This window comes from Hesperophylax consimilis, chromosome 2 (assembly GCF_061612785.1).
Source record: "Hesperophylax consimilis isolate HC1 chromosome 2, BYU_Hcon_1.0, whole genome shotgun sequence".
In the NCBI taxonomy this organism is placed as follows: domain Eukaryota; kingdom Metazoa; phylum Arthropoda; class Insecta; order Trichoptera; family Limnephilidae; genus Hesperophylax; species Hesperophylax consimilis.
The window spans coordinates 43,022,233-43,047,447 of NC_142837.1; the positions used below are offsets into that span (position 1 = coordinate 43,022,233).

At 36.1% G+C, this 25,215-nt stretch overlaps 1 protein-coding gene across 1 annotated transcript in view; it reads left to right on the forward strand.

Annotated features, from left to right (window-relative positions):
* Positions 1-24,052, forward strand: part of Chsy (Chondroitin sulfate synthase) — a 179,657-nt gene extending 155,605 nt beyond the window's left edge. Inside the window, exons 4-6 of the mRNA XM_089642931.1 lie at positions 14,274-14,431; positions 15,489-15,690; positions 22,769-24,052. Of these exons, the coding sequence (XP_089499057.1) occupies positions 14,274-14,431; positions 15,489-15,690; positions 22,769-23,931 (1,523 nt within the window). The 3' untranslated portion in view covers positions 23,932-24,052. The remainder of the gene's footprint in view (positions 1-14,273; positions 14,432-15,488; positions 15,691-22,768) is intronic.
* Positions 24,053-25,215: the final 1,163 nt, after the last annotated feature.

A 25,215-nucleotide genomic window follows, 5' to 3' on the forward strand; every position in this document is an offset into this window, starting at 1 on the left:
CGCGGACGCGGCAAGCGGGTAAATCTCCCATTATTTGGAATTGCGGTTTGGGATTGACTTTAAAGCATGTATTGCACTGATGCACGCGTTTCCGAATCAAATTGCGCGAAGAAAGTATCCAAAACCTTTGCCTTAACAGAGACATAAGTAGGGTGGGTCCCGTATGCAAGTTCTTAGTGTGGTAATAATCTACTATTAAATCAACTATATGATCATGAGCGGGTAATAAAATAGGATGACGACTATCAAATTCGAGTTCGGCGTTTCTCAATCTGCCTCCTACTCTTAGGAGACCGTCCTGAATAAATGGATTTAATTTAGCAAGAACTTGCCGTACTTTCTTGCCGTCGTTCACTGACTTCATATCATCGGAAAAATGTACTTGCTGAACTGCCTTTATAATAGCGATTTCTGCAATGTCAATATGGCTTAACTCAAATTTACGCGGCAATTTCCTAATGAAACGAAACACGTAAATGACAATTCGAATTAATTTCGACCACGAATGAATGCGAGAAGCCAACGTGCATAATAAAGGTGACACGATTGTCTTGAGACGATTATCGGTTTTAGTTTTCATTTCGGGTGGATCAGCTACACGAGAGCACAAGCCAAAAGTAGTTGGCTGTTCATACTGATTGGGTTTCAATTCCGGTAACTGTTCTGAATTTGCGTGCTTAAATGGTGAAATAGGCCACTCGAAATTCGGCTGGCAAAGCCATTTTGGACCATTCCACCAAATTTCGTTTGCTATCAATTGCGATGGTAGCATACCTCTTGACAGGCAGTCGCTAGGGTTATCAGCACCTGCGACATGATAAAAATGACTACTGTTTAAATTTTCGTGTATTTTTGCTACACGATTGGCAACAAAGGTTTGCCAGCGGTGAGGTGATGAATGAATCCAACTTAAAGTTACAGTCGAATCAGAAAAGGCAAATATTGAATGAATAGTAAACCTAGCGGAGTAATTATCAATTACCTTTTTTAACAGGTGCGATAACAATAATGCAGCGCATAATTCTAGGCGTGCTAAGGAAACGGTTTTTAGCGGCGCTACCTTTGATTTTGCGCAAACTAATTGAACCTTAATTCGGTTATCAGGAGTGGTCACATGAGCGTATACCACTCCTCCATATGCCTTTTCGCTGGCATCCGCAAATCCAACAAGTATTAACGTGCATCCTTCAGTGACTCCTATATGACGTGGAATACGAATCGACGATATTGACGGCAATTCCGCGTTGAACTGCTGCCACTGTTGTGATATCCTTGCGATTTCGTCCCAATCGATTTTTAAATTCCACAGCTCCTTTATTAGAAGCTTGGCTTGTACAATTATAGGTGCTACCAGACCCATCACGTCAAAGAGTCTAGCGACAGATGATAAAATATTGCGTTTCGTACAAGTTCGATTGTCTGGAGTAACTTCAAATGCGAAAATGTCATCCGAAGGATGCCATCGTAGCCCAAGGATTTTTAGCGATGCATCATTATCGAAAGTTACACTTTGCGACAGGCGAAGTTCCAATGGAACGTTTTCTAAAACTGTGCTGGAATTGGATGCCCACTTAGCGAGTTGAAAACCTCCTGACTGGAAGAGCTCAATCAACTCTTCAGCCGCGCGGATAGCTTCTTGCTCATTTAAAGCAGAGCTAGCGATGTCGTCTACATAAACATCTCTATTAATAATATCCTTTGCAAGAGGGAAGCGAGCGCCTTCATCTAACATTAATTGTTTGATTGCTCGAAGGGCTAAGAACGGACTACATTTAAGACCGAATGTTACGCGATTGTATTGGTAAGCCTGAAGCGGCTTTTGCGGATCGAATCTATATAAAATTCGTTGATAACGACGATCTTCTTTGCGAACATTTATACATAAATACATTTGACGAACGTCTGCGGATATTGCGATAGGAAAAAGGCGTAAATTCAGAAGAATGCAAAATAAATCATTCTGTAGGCTTGGTCCCGTGTGTAAAATATCGTTCAAAGATAAACCAGTTTTTGTCTTTGCGCTTGCGTCCAGAACCACTCTCACCTTTGTTGTCATTTTATCTTCACGCCTAACTGCGTGATGCGGGATGTAGTATGCGTTTTCTGACGGTAAGGCTTCCACCTGGGACAGATAACCTTTATGAATATGTTCTCTTATCACTTCATCATAAAGCGGTTTTAGTTCTGGCAGATGATTAAATTTTCTTTCTAGTGCATAAAACCGATTTTGCGCAGCTTGCAATGAATCACCTAAGTCACAAGGGTTGCTTTTGAATGGCAAAGCCACTTCATAAGAACCGTCCTTGTCATGATCTGCCCTTTCTATTTCAAACTTTTCCTTCTCTTCTTTCTACGATAAATTTTCCTTAAGTCCCGTAGGTAACTTTTCCATAAGGCTTTGGTTATATATATATCCGGGGAGGGAAGGTCCTCCCTGCCGTCTTTTCTTTATTACACACCCCTTCAAGAGTGTACATCCTAGTTTGTCTACGTGACGTACGACCTTGAACGTACTCATTTCACGTGACGGTTCAGTATAAAAAGGCTTCACCGAACGTTGTGTTGGTTTTTTGTTTCTCGGTTTAGAAACCTAGTTATTTATGTATGTGTGGTATCCCTTGGTTCTTTTGAGATAGAGTGAGTTGAATCCATTACCGCTGTGTTTTAAAACCATTTTATAAACCTTATCTTCTAAGTCGCCTGCTCCCCCCCCACTAGCTACTCGATTCTACCTATCGTAGGGTAATGTGAATATAATAAAGTGTTAGATTTTATATATGTGATATACATACGATAAGTTTATGGTGTTAGTTGTCGGCGCCATCCATGTATATATTTTGGGAGGGGAAGGAGAGGAAAGGAAATGAATTTTTTTCAAGCTAAGACTGGCTCCTCCGCTTACCAAACAAAACTGATGGATGATAATTCGAACAAGGCAATCGATATCTGCGTGTCTGGATATCACAACCGGCCGGGTCTCCCCTTGTTCCAAATCGGCAACCTTCACGCCAGAATAAAGAAAACCAGGTCTCTTCACCAATTTCAGAATTGCCCCAATCTCAAACACCTCCAGGATAAACTACTTTACTGAGTGTAGAAGGGGAAAACCATAACATCCCTTTATCACGAATCTAGTCGCGAAAATGTGACACGTAAGGTCCTAAGTTACGTGCCACCTCTAGAAAACGTTGTAACTCCCACGTCGTCGGGGATTTACATCCCTTTCTAGGTCAATACATAGATAACACACGACAATCTTGTCGACATTTTGCCTGCTTATTAACGATAGGTTGTGTGCCTACCCATTCAGCCAATTATCATGTGAGATATATGTAAGGTCTACTCGAAATGCCAAATTTAGGATGAGGACTGTCTGTATTTTAATATTTGGTTCCAGTATTTATTTTATGAGGTTACTAGCATCCTCGTGTATTAGGTATGGGTAACTTCTACTGAATACCTATCCTCTCAGGTAAGGTATAAACGGATAATTGGTTTGATGTTTTGCATTTAATTTAAAGAGGCTGCCTACCTCTCGAAAGATACCTGTTGAGAAAAGTTGTTCGGTTGGTAGTTTTATTTCGGAGATTACCATCTCCCTCTTTCGACTTTAGATTTGTTTTTGTGCATCCCAATTCGTAACTTAGAAAGTCAAATAATAGATGAAAAGTATTAAATTAGAAAGTCAAATAACAGAAGAAAAGTTTTCATTTTGTTCCGTCTGGTTGCATCCGATCGCTTTCAATTTGGGACGGCATACGCTAGCAAAACTTCCCCTTTGACTGACTGTACTCCGCGCCTCTCGGCCTATATATGAAAAGGTCGTTGACTCGTCTCTCGCTCACAGCTGATTGACAATGCGTCTAGCGTATCCCTTCTTATGGGAAGATTATTTGGGTTGCAGGCGTTGCAAACTCGGTTCCTGTACCTCGGTTGTATCCTATTATTAAAAGGGTCCTCTGAAATTTAATAAATAATATAAAAAAACTCACCCTGTTAGTCACCTCCAAATCCTCGTGTGAAACTTACCTGGTTACACTATATAGCTAAATCACTTTAATTTTCGACCTCCTCCCTACGCTTATAAAAGGGTAATTAAATATTCCTGTAAATAAAATTGTACCTCCCTAATCTGTTAGGATTCGAACCCACAGTTAATAATCTATTTGATTCTCTGGTTTTCGGTCTCCGTGGATAGAATGCCATCTCGCCAAATCAATAACTTAGCCCGATTAAACACTTCCTGCCTTTATATGTTCACTTTGTTTTAAAAACGCGATCATTATTTTTATTATTTTCATGTTTTTAAGACAAGCAATCTAGTTCGAACTGTATACGAAATCACGTTTAAATCAACACAACTTTATAACACAATCGCGATTGCACAACACCTGGCGCCCCTGAGGTGGGTTTTTACAAAACGGCGCTCTACAAATTATCCAATTATTATTATTGTCATTATTATTAATTGTTTTCTCACTGAGTCGAACCACTTTCACTTCACACAAACACCGGATCAATAATCTTTCACTTTAATTCAATATTCCGCAATATTCTCTAATACCATTTGAATTCAATAATTAACTGCAATTTCAAACAACACTTCTGATTTGTATCCCTTTCTCGGGGCTGTCAATCCACCCAAGTTCAAAACTCGACTGCCCGTCCCTGCGCCCTGTCCCGTGTGAATGTGTTTACTCCAGGCCTGTCTGTCCATAAATCTCCCGTCGTTGTCTAAACAAAAAAATTTTTTGAGCACGTTCGTTTCATTTATTTTATGTGAGTGTCCAAAACATCACAGCCTCCCTTTAGTTCTAAGCCCAGCGGGTAATCTCGCTTCCTCGTGTTAGTCGATGGGATTAGAAATAACTATAGGTAATTTACGTTTCTCGAATACCTCTGTATTTATTTTTTATTTTTATTTTAAATTTTATTTTAATTCTTCCAAAATGTTGAGCGCCCCTGTTCTTCGTTTCTAACCTAGCATCTGTTTATTTTTTGGTTCCCGTGATTATCGGCTTGTTCTACTGGTGAGTTTTTTTCCGCCCTCAGCTTTTTCAAGTGCTTTTGTGTCTCTATGGGTAGAAATTCAATATGTCATGTCACACTTGTTTATTTTCGAATTTTAAACTCTGAGTTAATTGTTTAAACAGTGTTGTTTCATCTCAATACGTTATTTGTATTATGTTCGAGTGTTATTTATTTCCATGTTGATTTGTTTTTATTTTGTGTCCTCGGCTGTGATCCGATGGTTTTTTGTCCGTCTGTGTTATTTATGACTTAAACATTCTCTGCCTTTTAGATCTGGAATAAACAATAATTGTTTACAGTTATTCTAATTTTTGTGTTATAATTAATCCGATTTCGATGTTTGTTTATCCTTTGGCTGAGTTGTTTATGAACATTTTTAGATGTTTTTTGTCGTCACAATGAATTCAATGTTTTCCGGGTCTGTCTGTTTATTCTATTTTGCCTTTGAAGTACGATGTCTCTGTTATCATTTTTGACGATAGGTACCATTTCTTTTGCTGTTAGTGTGAATTAATAAGGTTTATGAAATCCATTTTTCCCTCAACAACAGTAATGAACTCAAGCCAGCTTTTAAATCTATCTCTCCTGGTTTGCGGCATCAGATGTAATGATCTGCCCTTTCTACTTCAAACTTTTCCTTAAGTCCCGTAGGTAACTTTTCCATAAGGCTTTGGTTATATATATATCCGGGGTAGGAAGGTCCTCCCTGCCGTCTTTTCTTTATTACACACCCCTTCAAGAGTGTACATCCTAGTTTGTCTACGTGACGTACGACCTTGAACGTACTCATTTCACGTGACGGTTCAGTATAAAAAGGCTTCACCGAACGTTGTGTTGGTTTTTTGTTTCTCGGTTTAGAAACCTAGTTATTTATGTATGTGTGGTATCCCTTGGTTCTTTTGAGATAGAGTGAGTTGAATCCATTACCGCTGTGTTTTAAAACCATTTTATAAACCTTATCTTCTAAGTCGCCTGCTCCCCCCCCACTAGCTACTCGATTCTACCTATCGTAGGGTAATGTGAATATAATAAAGTGTTAGATTTTATATATGTGATATACATACGATAAGTTTATGGTGTTAGTTGTCGGCGCCATCCATGTATATATTTTGGGAGGGGAAGGAGAGGAAAGGAAATGAATTTTTTTCAAGCTAAGACTGGCTCCTCCGCTTACCAAACAAAACTGATGGATGATAATTCGAACAAGGCAATCGATATCTGCGTGTCTGGATATCACAACCGGCCGGGTCTCCCCTTGTTCCAAATCGGCAACCTTCACGCCAGAATAAAGAAAACCAGGTCTCTTCACCAATTTCAGAATTGCCCCAATCTCAAACACCTCCAGGATAAACTACTTTACTGAGTGTAGAAGGGGAAAACCATAACATCCCTTTATCACGAATCTAGTCGCGAAAATGTGACACGTAAGGTCCTAAGTTACGTGCCACCTCTAGAAAACGTTGTAACTCCCACGTCGTCGGGGATTTACATCCCTTTCTAGGTCAATACATAGATAACACACGACAATCTTGTCGACATTTTGCCTGCTTATTAACGATAGGTTGTGTGCCTACCCATTCAGCCAATTATCATGTGAGATATATGTAAGGTCTACTCGAAATGCCAAATTTAGGATGAGGACTGTCTGTATTTTAATATTTGGTTCCAGTATTTATTTTATGAGGTTACTAGCATCCTCGTGTATTAGGTATGGGTAACTTCTACTGAATACCTATCCTCTCAGGTAAGGTATAAACGGATAATTGGTTTGATGTTTTGCATTTAATTTAAAGAGGCTGCCTACCTCTCGAAAGATACCTGTTGAGAAAAGTTGTTCGGTTGGTAGTTTTATTTCGGAGATTACCATCTCCCTCTTTCGACTTTAGATTTGTTTTTGTGCATCCCAATTCGTAACTTAGAAAGTCAAATAATAGATGAAAAGTATTAAATTAGAAAGTCAAATAACAGAAGAAAAGTTTTCATTTTGTTCCGTCTGGTTGCATCCGATCGCTTTCAATTTGGGACGGCATACGCTAGCAAAACTTCCCCTTTGACTGACTGTACTCCGCGCCTCTCGGCCTATATATGAAAAGGTCGTTGACTCGTCTCTCGCTCACAGCTGATTGACAATGCGTCTAGCGTATCCCTTCTTATGGGAAGATTATTTGGGTTGCAGGCGTTGCAAACTCGGTTCCTGTACCTCGGTTGTATCCTATTATTAAAAGGGTCCTCTGAAATTTAATAAATAATATAAAAAAACTCACCCTGTTAGTCACCTCCAAATCCTCGTGTGAAACTTACCTGGTTACACTATATAGCTAAATCACTTTAATTTTCGACCTCCTCCCTACGCTTATAAAAGGGTAATTAAATATTCCTGTAAATAAAATTGTACCTCCCTAATCTGTTAGGATTCGAACCCACAGTTAATAATCTATTTGATTCTCTGGTTTTCGGTCTCCGTGGATAGAATGCCATCTCGCCAAATCAATAACTTAGCCCGATTAAACACTTCCTGCCTTTATATGTTCACTTTGTTTTAAAAACGCGATCATTATTTTTATTATTTTCATGTTTTTAAGACAAGCAATCTAGTTCGAACTGTATACGAAATCACGTTTAAATCAACACAACTTTATAACACAATCGCGATTGCACAACACCTGGCGCCCCTGAGGTGGGTTTTTACAAAACGGCGCTCTACAAATTATCCAATTATTATTATTGTCATTATTATTAATTGTTTTCTCACTGAGTCGAACCACTTTCACTTCACACAAACACCGGATCAATAATCTTTCACTTTAATTCAATATTCCGCAATATTCTCTAATACCATTTGAATTCAATAATTAACTGCAATTTCAAACAACACTTCTGATTTGTATCCCTTTCTCGGGGCTGTCAATCCACCCAAGTTCAAAACTCGACTGCCCGTCCCTGCGCCCTGTCCCGTGTGAATGTGTTTACTCCAGGCCTGTCTGTCCATAAATCTCCCGTCGTTGTCTAAACAAAAAATTTTTTTGAGCACGTTCGTTTCGTTTATTTTATGTGAGTGTCCAAAACATCACATCCTCGAGGCGAGTTGTGGTGCCTTTAAAAATGTCTTCAGCTTCTTTTTCTTCGAGGCTGTGAACTGGTTCCGAACCAATATCTTCGATTTCCCAGAATTTTTGCATTAAGTTCTCAATTTCGTGCATAGCGCAGAAAGTTAATGCGGTGTTTGGTTGAGAATTTACTGGGGCGTCACCCATAAAAACATAACCTAATGTGGTTTGAATCGCGACTGGAAAACCGGGGGTGATTATCTTATTTGGTAGCAACAGTTGAGAGAACAGACTGACGCCAATTAGCAAATCGATTGGGCCTGGCATTGCCCAGGTGTCGTCTGCCAGCGGAACATTTATAAATTTATATGACGTCAAGTCCACCTTGCAAGTAGGTAAATGAGCGGTAATTTTTTCTAAAACTAGAGCGGTTATGGAGTATTTGAAGTAGGGATCAATCCTAGATTGAATTGTCAATGTGACACTTCCTCTTATTGATTGCGTTTTGCCACCTAAACCCTGGACTGCGAAGCGCGTTCCTGAACTGACTGCCAGGCCTAATTTTTCACAACATTGTGAAGTTATATAATGTTTTTGTGAGCCTGGGTCTAGAAGACAGCGGACGGTATTCTCTTCACCGTTTCGATCAACAGTGTGAACTTTGGCGGTAGCAAGAACTTCAGTGGTTGCCCCTTGTCGCGTGGTTGCTGACATAGTACATATCGGCGGTTCTGCATCGTTAGGTTGAGTTTCTCCATTGGATGTGGAGGCGTTTGCTTGACTGGGTTTATCAAAATGAAGAAAAGTATGGTGCTTGCCATGACACTTATGACAAGTGCCTTTTGATTTACATTTTGTAGATGTATGTTGCGGGCTCAAGCAATTAAAACACAAAGATTTTTCCTTTGCGAAGGAAAACCTTTCCTTTGGTGATAATTTTAAAAATTGTGTACAAGTGTACAGTTGCGTGTGGTTCTCATTTTGACAATAAAGGCATTTTGATTGCGTACTCGTGTAAGTATGATGTGTGCGGAGTTGAGCTGTGCGACCAGTTCCACCGGAACTGGTTGAATGTGTGTTGGCGGTGTTAGGTCCACGAGTTGTTGAAGTTCGTTGCAGAATTTTGACCTGATCTTGCACAAACGACACCAATTGCTTGCAGGTGGGAATCTCAATTTCTCGAACTGAGAGCTCAAATGCTTGTGCAGTTTGCGACTCTAACTTCTGCAAAGCGCATTGTAGTAATATAAAATCCGAAAGGTCTTCTATTCCCAATTGTTTTAGTGCGGCGATAGATGCTGAATATTTTTCTATAAAAACTGTCAGATTGTTTGCGTTGTGAGCTACGGTTTTTGAATGAAATATGTTATTCAGATAATAAGTGGCAAGAGATCGCTTATCTTGATATTTATTGACTAGCGTATCCCAGATTATTTTATATGTGTCTCCAGTTGGCACTAAACCTGACGTAACATTTTTCGCGGTTCCAGTTAATTTTCCAATTAAATATTGTACGCGTTGCGAATCAGATAGTTGTGAATTTAAATGAACATTTGTTTTGAATGTTTCATAAAATAGGTGCCAATTTTCCATCCGTCCATCAAACGTAGGTAATTCTATAGCGGGTAACTTAATAAAATTATTATTATTAGTCATAGCAGCACACGCAGATGTAGATGTTTGCGGTTTTGTAGCTAAATTTGGTTTTAAATTATTTCGTGCGCGAATAATACGTGTGTATAATTCTTCAAACTGTTCCCAGCTTGAATAATCTGGTTCAGAATTCGGGTCTGACGTAAGAGTATTCTCGTTAATTTGATCAATAATTAATTCAAATTTATTTTTAATTTCTAAAATACTTTCAGATTCTGACATAAATGCTTCACCTGAGCGTGACGCTTCGAAATTGATTGGCAAATTATTTGCAAGCAAAACTAAATTTTGAACCCTTTTTAGAATAATATCTCTTTTACCTTTTAGTAAAACTAATTGTCTTTTTAGTTTGTCTTCCATTTTTAGAATTATTTGCAAACTAAAAGTTTAATTATTTATAAAATAATGCGCAAGAAACACAAGTGTACTGGGCGACAATTTGTACTGACGAATTATATCTAGTGGAGAAGTTATTTTCCAAATAATTAAATATATTGAGCGATACTCAAAGCGATGTTTACGTACGTACTTAGGTTGGCATTAATACATATAGACGAATATATTACACTGTAGTATCTTTGCGATTTGCACCGAATAAATTTGCTACAACAACATCGATAAATAATTTAATTACCCAAGATATCAAGGAGTATCTATACCTAGGCATGTAATTTCAAATAGCGGACGAGTATTGCTAACTGAATTCTTACACAAAATGAATGTAATTTGCGATTGAATAGGAACAAATATGGTTCTAGAATTACCAAAATGTAATTCTCAATTTAAATAATGCGGCTCGAATAGGACCAAATGTTGCGGCGTGAATGGACTGTAATTGCGGTATTTTGTGATATTGTTTGATCGACTTACCAATATCTCCAAGCTGTCGGCACCTTTCCACTTTGCACTGCGGTAATCACCGGTGGGGTAATTGTTAGTATTGGAGGAGGTCAAGGAAAGGAATAGTGATATTGGATTTGCGAAATGGTTCAATGCGTTATAGATTGCTATTTTTATGCACTTTTCACGGCGTTCTTTGCGGTATAACATTTGCCGTTTATAGCGCGGCGCGGTGGTTTTAATAACTCAAGATAGGTTATGCGGAAGCGGTCGGTTGAACCTTGCGGGCGGCGCGATACTTTAACAACTGACTCATGTAGGTAAAAGGCGCGTTACGCGGGTGGGAAACAACAGAACCAAATACTTTGCAACAATAACTGGCCCGAGCACAACCGGTTTTAGAAGTACCCTTCCTTCATCAGGAGAATAATAAAACTAACCTATAAGAATACTGACAGATTTATTTCTGGGTGATGGAGTGGATTTAACCCGTTTATTCAAAATACTAAACTTTAATTTTTACTGTTGCAACTAATAAACCTACACATACCCACATTTATTACAATATTGCCAGCTCTGTTTTTGAACAATTTACAACCATCTCTGTACCTACCTTCTATTATTGCCTACTTAATAATCAACATGTATTTTAATTCCTATTTGTTATGTTTTCTAAGTTTAATTATATTAATTATGTTATTTAAATTTATCATCTAGGTTTATAACTATTTATAGATTTATAACTATTTATAGGTTTATAACTATTTATAGGTTTATTACTATTTATAAGTTTATAACTATTTATAGCTTTACTTTATAGGTTTATATCTATTAATAGGTTTATATATTTACTATTATGTACCTTAATTAACGAAATTTTACACCTTATAAACCAGAAAGACGCCACTCCCCAATTCAAGCACGAAAAAAGGTTTCTCAATTGAATTAGGCAGTTTGGTTAAAAAAACATAATTTTTCCACAATCAGCTTCGAAATATCGACATTTGGAAATTATTTTAATGTGTTTATATATTAAACAAAAAAATAACAAAATACACTATTCTACTTCAGCATACCCCAACACAATTATATTTCTCATTCCCCTATACAGCGGGAAACCAATATTGATATTGACATATTTATTTTTATTTGGCGAATTTTGTGGATCACATAAAATATGTGTTCCAACTCCACTCTTAAACCTTCTGTTGTATTTTTGTAATTCTATTTGATCATTATTTCTATTTTTGTTTGCTACTTATATTTTTTATCTATTGTAATTTTATTTTTATTACTTCTTCTTATATTTCAAAATTATCTGTCGTCTTAAAGTTGTACTACCTACATGTAAAAGCTCTCTGGGCGTTAAATAAATAAATAAATTTTGACTTTTTTTCAATCGTTAAACATAGATTCCGCAACGTTTGGCACATTCAACCCAAGGGAGCCTGCTATGCTATGCCTCAATACAAAGGGTTTTCCCATCAAAACCGTCGTTCCAACAATTCCCCCATTTTTACAAAAAATAAATTTCCTCACTTAGTCGAATGAGAATTGGACATTGTTATGTTCCTTCCAACCTTTTTAAAATTCACGTACTTGACTCCTCAGATCGTACATTCTGTGCTCTAGAAGTGCGAACTTTAGATCACATGTTTTTTGGTTGTCTCTCTCTAAACAAATGTCCTCTCTTCTATCTTAACCTTATCTAAAACTGCCTCCCCTCTATACAACATCTCATCTCTCAAGTCTGAACTCGACTCCAATCTTCCATATAATTTAGAAATTTGCCCATTTAAACAAAATTAATTTATAAATTCATCATGTGTGGTGGGCCTTTTGTCATAGTACTAAAAATGCATGTTAAAAAACAAGGAAAAAATTATTACAATCCTACTTGTTCTTAATTCACTGTTTTTTTTAATTAAAATAAGCGATTTTTTTAAAATAACACACACCTCATGCATTACCTCGCATGCCGAACTCTCAACGCGCACCAAAGAAGCGAAAATCGTCGAAATATCGACATTACGCATTCAAACGGTTAAATTTATGTGGGCATAATACATAATCAAGTTAACTGTAAGCAATCTCACTCCAAATTTACGACCCTTTCACACGCTTTGGAATAACTTCTGGCAACAACTTGTGTGATATCCATAACATTATTATTTATGCTCTTACTAGCTGCCAAATAAATCAAACTTATATAAAACCAACAGTTTATTCTAGTACCTTCATTCAAGTGCAGTTGTACATTGATTTACCATTCATTCTTCTAATAAATATAATTTCCACATTTGTGAAATTCGTAAACTATATCAAATTTATTCTAGTTGATTTTTTGTACAAAATTAATTAATTAACATAGGCGGCTTGTGACTAAAATTGCCTACAGTGCATTTCACTTTAAAAATATACCTAGTATGTAAATAAGTTTATCAAATTAATTAACAGGGGGGTACTGCAATATTATTCCTCCACTCCACTAAGCTACATTTCTAAAATAATTGTAAAAATCACAAAATCATCTCAAGAGTAAAAGATACGCGTTTCGTTTCTTTTTAAATCGCTGATGATCTTGCGAAACTGTCAAAATTAACTGTGCATGCCTTGCCAAAGTGTGAATGTTGTAGTGCTAACATTGTAAATTAATTTTCCTAATGTAATCCATTCCAGATGCATTGGAAACATTTGTTCAAATTGGTGCAAATTGCCGTCAAGACGATTTGCATATGCATCGTTGATTCACGGGATGGTTATATAATATCTTCTCTGCTCTAACTCATGATTTTCCTTTATGAGCTTAATTTTTCTTGCTCCTGTCACCGTTTTGGCGGGCTGAGGTGTTTCGAAACTACCCTATGTTGATCCCGTTGTATGGTAAAACAAAGTTTCGTGCACAACGAAATATGCACAACTTGTTTGGGGTCAGATATTATTATAAGTTATGAATGAATGTTAATCCACAAACGAACATACTAAGGAACCACCTCTGATCCCAATGAGTTAGATTAACTTACAGACATACGTAAGATTAGTTTTTACATTCTCAACACAGTTTCGGCTGGCTAAGCTGCCCCGTAGTATGGGAAAATAAAGTTTGGTGCATATCGAAATATGCACAATGGGCTCAACGTTTGCGCGGCAGTCTTGTGATAGAAGGCAGCTCAAATAACCTGGTACGAATTATGTCTGTAGAGTTTGTACGTTCGTATATTGTTGAGTGGGGCACAGATGATAGTAATAATATTTTGGATGATTTGTATAGCACCATTTTTGTGCAAAATCACCTCAAGGACCCTGTACAAATACACAATACATTTCTACAAATGTACATATCTTGTTATTCTTATTTATTTATATTTTGTATGGGCAGATAATATACAGTAACTTACCTGGTAGGTCACTTAAAATCAACACTGTTTATTGTTTATTAGAGAAATTTAGATACGGTTCGCACGCACAGGAAATAATAGGACTTTCCAGTATTTATTTTAATAATATGTATTTATGTTCTTTAATGAGCGTGTTTAGGAAAGGAAAAGGAAAATGTTGTAAGTTATGTGAAGACTGAAGACAAACAGTACAATGCACAAATATACATACCAAGGAACTGCCTCAACCCTTAGAATGGCTATCCAGTTAAAGTTTAAATGTTCAAAGAAGGTCTAATAATAATTCTTGTTAACTTTGTTCCAGGAGTGACTCCAAACCTGAATCGATATCGGCCAACAGAGCTGAAGAACGTTATTTGGTGGGATTTTATTTCTAAAGCAATATTTTCTCCATCCAACGCCAATCCGAAACGAAGAATGGAGATATCCATGCGAGAAGGATTGGATGATATTATTCGGGAGGTATGTGATTACAATACAATTTCACTGTCAGTATTTTTATGTATTATTTTCCCAGTAGAATCATCATTTTAATTGAGTTTACTATAATAAAATATTATAAGGAAAACTGCAAATTCAAAAATAAATTACAGTGGATTCGCTAATCGGTAAATCGGTTTATCGGGACAGCCGGTTACTTAGGCCAAAACCCAAGGAACAGAAACCAAATAAAGAAACTGATACTAATTTACTTTGGTTATCTGAAAGATCATTACGTTTGATTGGGACAAATTCTAATCTGAAGTCGATCCAAAACATGTCTCGAGAAATGCCGCTACGGGAGATGCGCCGTGCTACAGGAGTTTCGAGTTCATTCTGAAGTAATTCGGTAGACTTTGCCCACGCCTGCTGTTCCCTGTCCGCGGATATTCGTCAACATAAAGTTGTTCATTTCACAGTACACTCCCAACATAATTATTTTTCAACATATACATATGAAAATAATTTATTTTTTTTACTTTCCTTAAACTTTGCTTATTTTGACAGCCGCTTATTCAGGATAAAATTTTTGGACCCAATGTGTCCCAATTAAGAGGAATGATTTATTAACTTCATATTTAGCTGTATTTATTCATATTCCTCTTTTCTCTATTCATTCCGGCGACCCATCACTCTGGCAGAGCGTCTCCAGGATGATATATCCAAAACTTAATTTAATTTATCTTAATTTAATTTAACTTTATTTAATTTAACTTAATTTAATTTAACTTAATTTAACTTAATTTAACTTAATTTAATTTAATTTAATTTAATTTAATTTAAATTAATTTAATTTAATTTAATTTAATTTAATTTAATTTAATTTAATTTAATTTAATTTAATTTAATTTAATTTAATTTAATTTAATTTAATTTAATTTAATTTAATTTAATTTAATTTAATTTAATTTAATTTAATTTAATTTAATTTAATTTAATTTAATTTAATTTAAATTAATTTAATTTAATTTAATTTTTTTAAATTTAATTTAATTTAATTTAATTTAATTTAATTTAACTTAATTTAATTTATTTTCAGCTTATGGAGAACATAAATGCCTTTTCGAAGCAGAGGGGGCGGATCATAGAGTTTCGGGAGATTCTGTATGGATACCAGAGACTGGACCCAATCCACGGAGTAGACTACATCCTGGACATACTTCTAGTGTATAAGAAATACAGAGGGAGGAAGATGACGGTACCAGTGAGAAGACACGCCTATTTACAGCAAAGTTTTACAGGTAAACATTACATTTATTTAAAATGAGTATGACTTTGAGTCATATTTGTAAACTAACATTTTATATAATACTTCGACCTGGCAATGCTTAGTGTTTCAATAGCTCTTGGAATATACCGGAAATATTTCAGGCCACGAGTTTCTTCCTAAAATATAGAATATCGAAAGGGAAACGAAGTGGAACTATGAGATGATGCCACTAGAATAATGAAAGTCCCATCTTTGGTCCTGGTGTCCTCAATGTTTCCTCTTTCTGCCAGCACGTAAAAAACTCCACGGCGTGTTGCACTTAACTCGGAATTGTAACCTAACAACCTGTTATCAGAGGCGGTGCAGAAATTGTAGTGGTGGTACTTCCCGTCTCCTGGTGACAGGTTACAAGGGAGAATAGGGAATAATTATTGGAAATAACAATTGGTTATATGCCTGAACACTTCGTTACTGTGAATATCTTCCTCGGACTCTAACTTCTTCCACCATTCACTGCTTTATAGCAGAGTGTTACTGTTCAAAAAAAACTTCATTATATCGACTTTAATTCGATTCCGTATCTGATTCTAGTGCAGAGATATTGCATTAAGTAGTCCTCGGGCGTCCCCGACTTCTTCTATCATTCAAACCACCTTCTAAACGCTTCTGGCCCTAATAAAAACAAATTTTTAAATTTTCAGTGAAATCGGTAGAGTAGTTTTGAGTCTATAGGTCACAAACATATGAACATTGCCTTGATCTCTGACAGACCTTTCATTAACAGGGTCACTGTCGGCCTTGAACAGTAAAGGCTTGGAAAACTCAGATATGCAAACTCGGAAAGCTCACCTATATTCAACATGCTATAACTTTAAACCCGAGTAGGTAGTCAAAAACCGCATGCATATAACAAAGTTTCATCCATTTTAGCATAAGGCCAACACAACAACAAGTAGCGACATTTGCCAGTAGAACACTGAGCAATGAAAGTTATATTGACGCATAACATTCGAACACCTCAAATAGCAGTGTTGAAATTCTAACAAGCATTCGAAAACCGCCAAATAGCTGTGTTGAAATTCGAACACGCATTCGAAAACCGCCAAATAGCAGTGTTGAAATTCAAACAAGCATTCGAAAACTTCCAAATAGCAGTGTTGAAATTCAAACAAGCATTCAAACACTGCCAAAACACTGGGTTATTATGCATTCATACTGACCACAGACATAGGAATTAATAGACGAGAAGATAATGGCGAGGGGTAAAATCAACTGTTGAAGAACGAAGGGGGTTAAGCTGACTGTGATTCGTCAATAAATCAATCTGACAGTAAATAGGCATCTCGCATTATAATATCACCATTTAGTTCTTAAAAGTAAAATCTGCTTTTGAATGAATAGACATTTTTACATGGGAGCGCAAATTACTCGCCACGTTATGAACAAATTTGCGAAGTCCAAATTCGGCAAAAAAATTCTGTTCTATTTTCAGAGTCGAATATTTCGTTTAAGTATTTAGTTAAGACACTTTTATAAATGTTCATAATTTACTTACCCCAGTAAACAACGATGAGCACACTTGAGAATCGCTACATTGTGATGTGATAGTATATGTTTCTAAAACTGATCCATATAATACGGTGTGAATAAGCTTAAAATAAAGTAAAATAATGCTTACTTATGGAATGTAATACGACAATTGGGTTTATTCTCTTTTTCACATCTATTTTTACAAGTTTTCATATCACAAGTCAACATTTTGCCGTGTTATTTCGTAAAATAAACCGATGATGCCTCGACCATAGTTCGCACAAGAATGATGACGTCACGTTTTCAAATTTCACTTGAGGCCATACGCGAGCCCAGCCGGCTCCAATGGAACCGGTATGGGGAGTGGGGATAATACGCTTTTAATCACTTAGGGCAGGTCTACTAATATTCATATGTCTATGATACTGACACAATTATTTGGTACTTAATTTCCTTTTCACTCTGAAGTCCATTCTTGAATTAATAACAAAAAAGTGCGTTTCGATTGTAAATACGTTTGTAATCTAAAGTTATACATATCTATTTATCCATGAAACACACTAGAAATACTTACTTAAATAACAATGCAACTTAAAAATCTTATTAATTTTTTTTACTCCATTATTATTTATATATAAATTGCAGTTTGACACCTGATATATAGCCTAAATATTAAAAATACTAATTATTCCAGTTTAACCTGTCCGGTAGTGAGTTTCTGGAAAGAAAACAGTACCGCTGGAGGGAGTTTTTTCAATAATCAAAATATAGAAATAAATAAATGCCACCTCGTAGAGTATAAAAAAAAAAAATCCTCAGAAACTAGCACGAAAAAACAAATACTAAGCTATTTAGAAGGAAAAAATAAAAACAATTTTGCAGAAATAGCCAACCATCGAAATCGGAGCAGATTTTTGTTTTTACAAAAAAATCAGATTCACTTACCACAATTTGAATGATGCCAAGGGGATCAAGGGGGAAGAACAAATTTTTTCACACACTTACATATACATATTATTATATACATTAACATTATTGTATTTTCATTATAAAAATTCAACATAGGTATATACATACACAATGTATATGCAGTCAATAATTAATAATACTTTCGATTCGTCGGATGAACTATCCGAATGTATTGGCAAATCATGAAGATCCTCGTAAACATCTTCCTCTTCACATTCGATTAAAATATCAGCAATGTCTTGTACATTCAAATTTTTAACCATTTTTGATAAAAAATATACATAAAATATATAAATTGAACAAGTTATCATATACGAAACACAAAGTCAAATCACAGTAAAACAATGTCCAAATAATGAATAACCTAAAATAATAAAATGTCAATGATAATAACAGTATAACGAATAATATTTCAAATAGTTCACAGCACTAAGAGTAACACTATTGAATTTTGTTCAAACTGTGAAAAACTGTATTCAAACTGAAAGCAAACACTATCGGTACAATATATGTAATAAATATTCACATCCAAACATGTGAGGTAATTTTTAATGCAAGATGATTAAGTTATTCAGTGTAAAAACAAACAAAAACCACAAATTTCACTTCACACAAGATGTCGCTCGCAATAAAAATGTTGCTTACCACCAACTGCCAGACAGTGACGTCACGGAATATTTAAATTGTGAAATTGTACGGTCATACTCCTTACAAACTATTTTTGTCTCTCCGTACCTGTATGGTCATACTACCGGACAGGTTAATAGATTATTTTGTTCTTTCTTAAATTTCAAGCATTATCTTAACGGCCCTCGCTACTAAATGTTTCTAGCGCGAATTCGAATATCTAACTCGCTGCACCTGGCAGCTGGCCGGTGCGTTCCATTCAATACACGCACAGAGCAAAACAAATTATTATTAATTAAAGATATTGTGATTATGAAAATTATGTTAAAATATATTTTAGAATGTAATGCAATATTACAATAGCTTGATTCATGGAGGAGGTTCTCAGTAACAACATTTAATATAACTTTTTATTTGGATTTTTTTTTTGATAAATACAATTATAAAGAGTTACAAAAGGCTTCCCTTTGTTCCAGCCTGGTTTCGCAGTGCGGCGGGGCACTGTTAATACTAAATTGTATAGTTTAATTTGAGGTCACGGGTTCAAAAGCCGGCGAGGACAAAACAAATTTAATTTAATTTATATAAGTATGTCATATTATAGAATTAAAATAAATTTTATATAGTTACATATAATGAATCTGTACCTCGTTTAAAAGTGGAAGATACGTTCAGTATCACCCTGGTGAGAGACCATAATTCAGGATTGAAAGTTGCTTGAGAACGGCGTAGATATGTTTAGTGACTAGATCTGAATAGCCTGGAACTTTCCAACCCCCCATCTTCCCTATCTCTAAAAATGTAGACCACATACATAAGGAATATAAATGAAATTTCTTTTCAGGACACTTCAATGAAAATGTTATTGATCTTCTTAAAAATTCTTACATGTTTTGGTTTTAACTGAAACCAATTTTACTTTACTTCTTTTCGGTATTATGCACTTTGAATTACTCAGGATTTATAATAGGCATGCAGCGATTATGTCCAGGATCAATTGATTCGGGTAGCATGCAAAAACTGTAAAAGCGATTCAGCTGTTCAACCATATTAGTCTGCCGAAATTCGTCATCCCGTAAATTTTTTTCGATTTTTATCCGAGTTCAGTCCATACAACAAACATACAAATAGCTTTTTTTGTTACATGTAATTGGCCCTGAACCTGGTAAAACCAATCGTGAGATGTATTTACCAGAATTTCTCCATTTTTGCTAACATAATTTTTTTGGATTTTACTGCTTCTTATATGAGCATGCTGCGTGCTGCGAAAGGACATTTAATTTCAATCATGGTGTATTCAGAAGAACTTCCATCTGGTGTCGCACCCATATACGGATACTCTTCATGTATGAAAAGACCACACTTTTCTATGGTAATGCTTTCTAGTTCTGCAAGCTCCTTCAGGACATTGTATTCATGTTTGACTTTGACTTTGGACAATACCCTCAACACTACATCACTTGTTCCTGTATTCTCTCTGAAACCAAACTGATTGCTAGAGAGTATATTATATGTTTCTAAGAATGATACCAATCTCGACATAGCTAATCTCTCTATTACTTTTGAAAGAGTATTGAGTAAGAATATAGGTCTGTAATTATTAACATCTAGACGATCTCCATATTTAAAAAGGGGAATTACTTTAGCTTTCTTACAATGAGAAGGGAACATCCCACTCTCGAAGCTAATACAGTGTTTTCCAATAAGAGGTGTTATTTTGAATAGCCCGCTATTTCGGTAGATGTTACTTTTGAAGCTGTCATTTTTTGACATTTGACAAGTAGAAACAACGCCATTAATAAAATGGAACGATACACGCTTCAACAACGCATTGAACTTATTAAAATTCACTTGAGTGAATCAAATGCAAATCATTTTGAGTGATGAGGCCCATTTCCACCTCGGTGGCTTCGTCAACACGCAAAATCGTCGCATCTGAGGCTCGAAAAACCCAAGAGTTATTGTTAAAAAGCCTCTTTACACTCAACGTGTGACTGTTTGGTGCGGTTTATGGTCCGGCGGAGTCATTGGACCTTACTTTTTTGAAAATGAGGCTGGAGCAACAGAATGGACAACAGTGAATGGACTGCGCTACTGAAAAAAAATTAATGATGTTTTATGGCCGGAATCGGATGGTATTAATCTGAACAACGTTTACTTTCAACAAGACGGCGCTACGTGCCACACAAGCAACGAAACCATTGATATTTTACGATTAAATATCAAAATTACACCTCTTATTGGAAAACTCCTGTATTTACAAGGTGAGATATGAGACAAGCTAATTCGGATACATGCATTTTATACACCATAACACTTAAAGAATCAATACCGCACGAGAAAGACATTTTTAAATCATTTATCACATTTGTGACTTCAGAAATGCTAGTTGGTTTAAAATAAAAATTGTCCCCTGTAACGTGAAGTTCAGATTTAAAATCATTCACCAGACATATCTCAATAGTTTTATTAGCACTGCACAAATTACTAGCGAAGCTTGGACCAATGTCACTGAAGAAGTAATTTATATGATTAGTAATTATATTTGGACTCTCTTCTATTGAAGTAATAATACTATTAATTTTCAATTTTTTAAGGTAGTTTGTTTCTTTAGTTGTTTAGTGACTAGATCTGAATAGCCAGGAACTTTCCAACCCTCCTTTTCTCTATTTCTAAAAATGTGGACTGCATACATTAAGAATATAAATGAAATTTCTTCTGAAGACACTTCAATGAAATAAAATGTTATTGATTTCTTCGAAACAATTCCTTTTTACATGTTTTGGTTTTAGCTGAAACCAATTTTACTTTGTTTCTTTTCGCTATTATGCACTTTTCTAAATACTCAGGATTTCTAATAGGCATGCAGCGATTGTGTCGAGGATCAATTAATTCGGGTAGCATGCAAAAATTGTAAAAGCGTTTCTTGACATTATCAAGCTCGAAGTCATATTGGGTACGTAATTAGTGTCGCCAGTATCCCGTTTGCAAAAGTATGCCCGTTCCTTGCATAGTGAGTGGTCTCCAAATACATGTTTTGGACCATTCAATATATCCAAATAAAACTGTTTTATTTTTCCTAATTCAAAGTCTTCCGGTACGTTATTGCACAACGTACAGCCGTTCTCAGGCGTAAAATACGGCTTGACACAATCTTCCTCAATGCTAAGGGATACTTCTAACAGTGATTTAAGTTTTTTGCAATAATTTCGAAGTAAGTGATTTCGGCATTCGATCTTTTCGACTGAAACATTTTTATACGATGTGCTTCTTTTATTTTATTGTAAGTGCTGGAATATTTTATATACTTTTATATTTTAAAAACATCAAATTGTTTATTACTATATTTATTAGAAACCCGAAAAAAAGTTAACAATAAATTAATTCTTAATAATATGAAATTGTTTATTACCTAGAAACCCGAAAAAATGTTAACAATATATTAATTCTTAATAATATTAAATTGTTTATTACCTAGAAACCCAAAAAAATGTTAACAATAAATTGATTCTTAATAATACTATTTGACACTACACAGCTTCGACGGAAACGCACAGATGAAACATAAAAAAAGGCGACACACTATTATAGTCCCTACGCGCAACGCATAGAGTGGAATATTGTTGAAACGTCTCATGGAAGTGTAATAATTACGCGGAATTTCGAACTTTGAAAAAATATTGACACGACGGACCGTTGAAAGCGTGCATTCACGGCCACCTCATAGAGCCGAATGAGTAGGAGAATTCTTCGATGTTCATTATATAGTATTTAACGAAAATAAATTGTTAGTAAAAACATATATCTCGACAGAAAAATGTATTTATGATAGCCTAGCGTGGCTACATTATCGATATTTTGACGATTAATAACTTAGATTGTCGTTTGAATCTGACAATTCATGATTCTTCATACAACGATTGAGATCGCTAGTAAGGAAGGCCCTTAATACATTATTAATTTATAATTTTCTCTCTTTCTAGGTATTGAAATTCGAGAAGTTCCACTGGGAGAACCACCGCTGACCAAATCTGCAGAAGAAGAGGACAAGAAAGATGAAGACTACGGCGCTGACGACCTTTATCCCAGCGGACAGTTTGCTGTCACCACTCAGGCATCACCTTTCCTCAACTTCAAGAAACTAAATGTGCCAATCAGGGAAGCTTTTGAGACTGGAATAAACAAAATAAGCGAAAACTTACCTTATGTGTTCAGAAATCAGCAAACCGGAGATAACTCTATAAAAAGAATCAACTTCATTCTGCCGCTGTCAGGCAGATTCGATACGTTTGTACGATTCATGAAGAACTACGAAGAAGTCTGTTTGTTTAAGGATAAGAAAACTTCGCTGTTTATTCCGCTGTATCAAGACGGAAACGCTCCGGCAGATTTCAATAAAACAGTTGCTTTAATCAATATGTTTCAAAACAAGTATCCTTACAGCAAAATTGAGCCGATAAAAATACTTAACGCACAGTTTTCGAGAGCCGTCGCTTTGGAAAAAGGAGTGGAAGTTTGCGACAGCGGAGATCTCTTATTCTTCATAGACGTGGATATACTCTTCACATCGGAATCTCTACAAAGAATAAGATTAAATACTATTAAAAACTACCAAGTATACTTTCCTATAGTGTTTAGTCAATACGATCCTCTAGTCGTGAGTGGGAACGATTACAATTCAATTCAGACTAAAAACAAAGTGATAGACAGTGAACAAACCAATAACAATAGAGTTAGACAAAGTTTTGTGGATCGGGAATTGCGAACGGACGATCATGGTTACTTCAGACAGTTCGGTTTCGGGATTGCGTGCGTTTACAAAGATGATTTTAATTCTGTCGGGGGATTCAATACGGATATTAAAGGTTGGGGTTTAGAAGACGTTAACCTGTACGACAAGTTCGTTCAGTTCAACCTTTCTATATTTAGGACTGTCGATGTTGATTTGGTGCATATGTTTCATTCTGTCGGCTGTGATAAAAATTTAGACTTAGCTCAATACAATATGTGCCTCGGGACCAAGGGGAACACGTTTGGCAGCATCAAGCACATGACTTTATACTTGTTCAACCATCCCAGTGTTCTACCGAATGCCCCACTGCTTCCCGTCTATGACGAGCCAAATAAAGTGCCTTTGAAGAGATGATTTATGTAACAACGATTATTTTAGTTTTATTGATGTATGTATATTATTATGAAATGAACTTAATAAATAAATATTTATATTTTCTGATGTGTAATAAGCTCGATGGAATAAAATCAAAATATTTTTTTTCGCTAAGTATTTTAATTCTTATTTTGACAATGTGTAAAGTAACAACGTCCATGTGGAATCATAAGCATTAATTATGTGGTGATTCCCTAAGAACGGCATCCATTGCTGTTGGTTTTATCAACAGCTGATTACTGTTCTCCAGTACGGGCTAGAAGCACTCACACTTCCATGGTTGATGTTCAACTTAATGCCAACTGTGCAAACCATCAGCGAAACTTTCAAATCTACACGTCACTCTTGGCTCCCAGTACTTGCGTATATAAACCCGCCAAATATCAGTTGAGAGATTGCAACACTAAGGAAATACAGGAAGGCGCTGCAAAAAACGCAATCCCTTTGCATGAAGATATCGTCTCTCACCCTGCATGGCACTTGAAGTCCCAAAAATCCTTCTGGATGGTAGGAGAGAGGTTCCTACCATTACCTCTCGCTCCAGAAGATAGGTGGAAACTTAAGTGGTAAGTGGCAATCAGACGATTTGAGAAATGCCCACCTCGTGCACGACCCCACCGAGACACAGCCTGGATTCTAACTGCGACGTAAGCTCTGTGCCCACATGATGCACAGATGGGTACATAAAGAGCTGGCGATGTATGAATGCGTTGCGGTGCAGACTGAACATGTGGTCAAAGAATGTCTGCTGCATTCATTCCTCGGCGGGATTGATGGGGTCCACAGGGCGAAGCTTGAGGCCCTAGACTGGCTCACTGACCTAGATGTTCCCCTCTGACCCATCCACCATACGAAAGAAGAAGGAATGTGGTGATTGTTCGTTTTAGGAACAAGTAATCAGCACCAAGTTTGTTTTTTTTTTTTTATAGTGAATACCTCACAAGAGTCCCAACTGCTCCCGTCTGGAGCCAGTGAGACTATGGCATCCCCAATTGGGGGATGTTGTGAGGCTGAAGGTAAGTGGGGAAGGGAAAGAGGAAGGTGGGGAAGTACCTGGCTATTCAGATCTAGTCACTAAACACGGCTAAAGCCATTTGGAGCAATGTTTCAATTCTGAATGGTGGTCTTACACCAGGGCGATACTGGTAGTATCTTCTGTAATATCTGATTATGAGGGCAGGCTGAAAAGTAATGCACCAAGAGCGCAAACAAAAACAAATAGCAAGATCGTACAAAAAGTACATTGAATTAAGTTTCAAAATC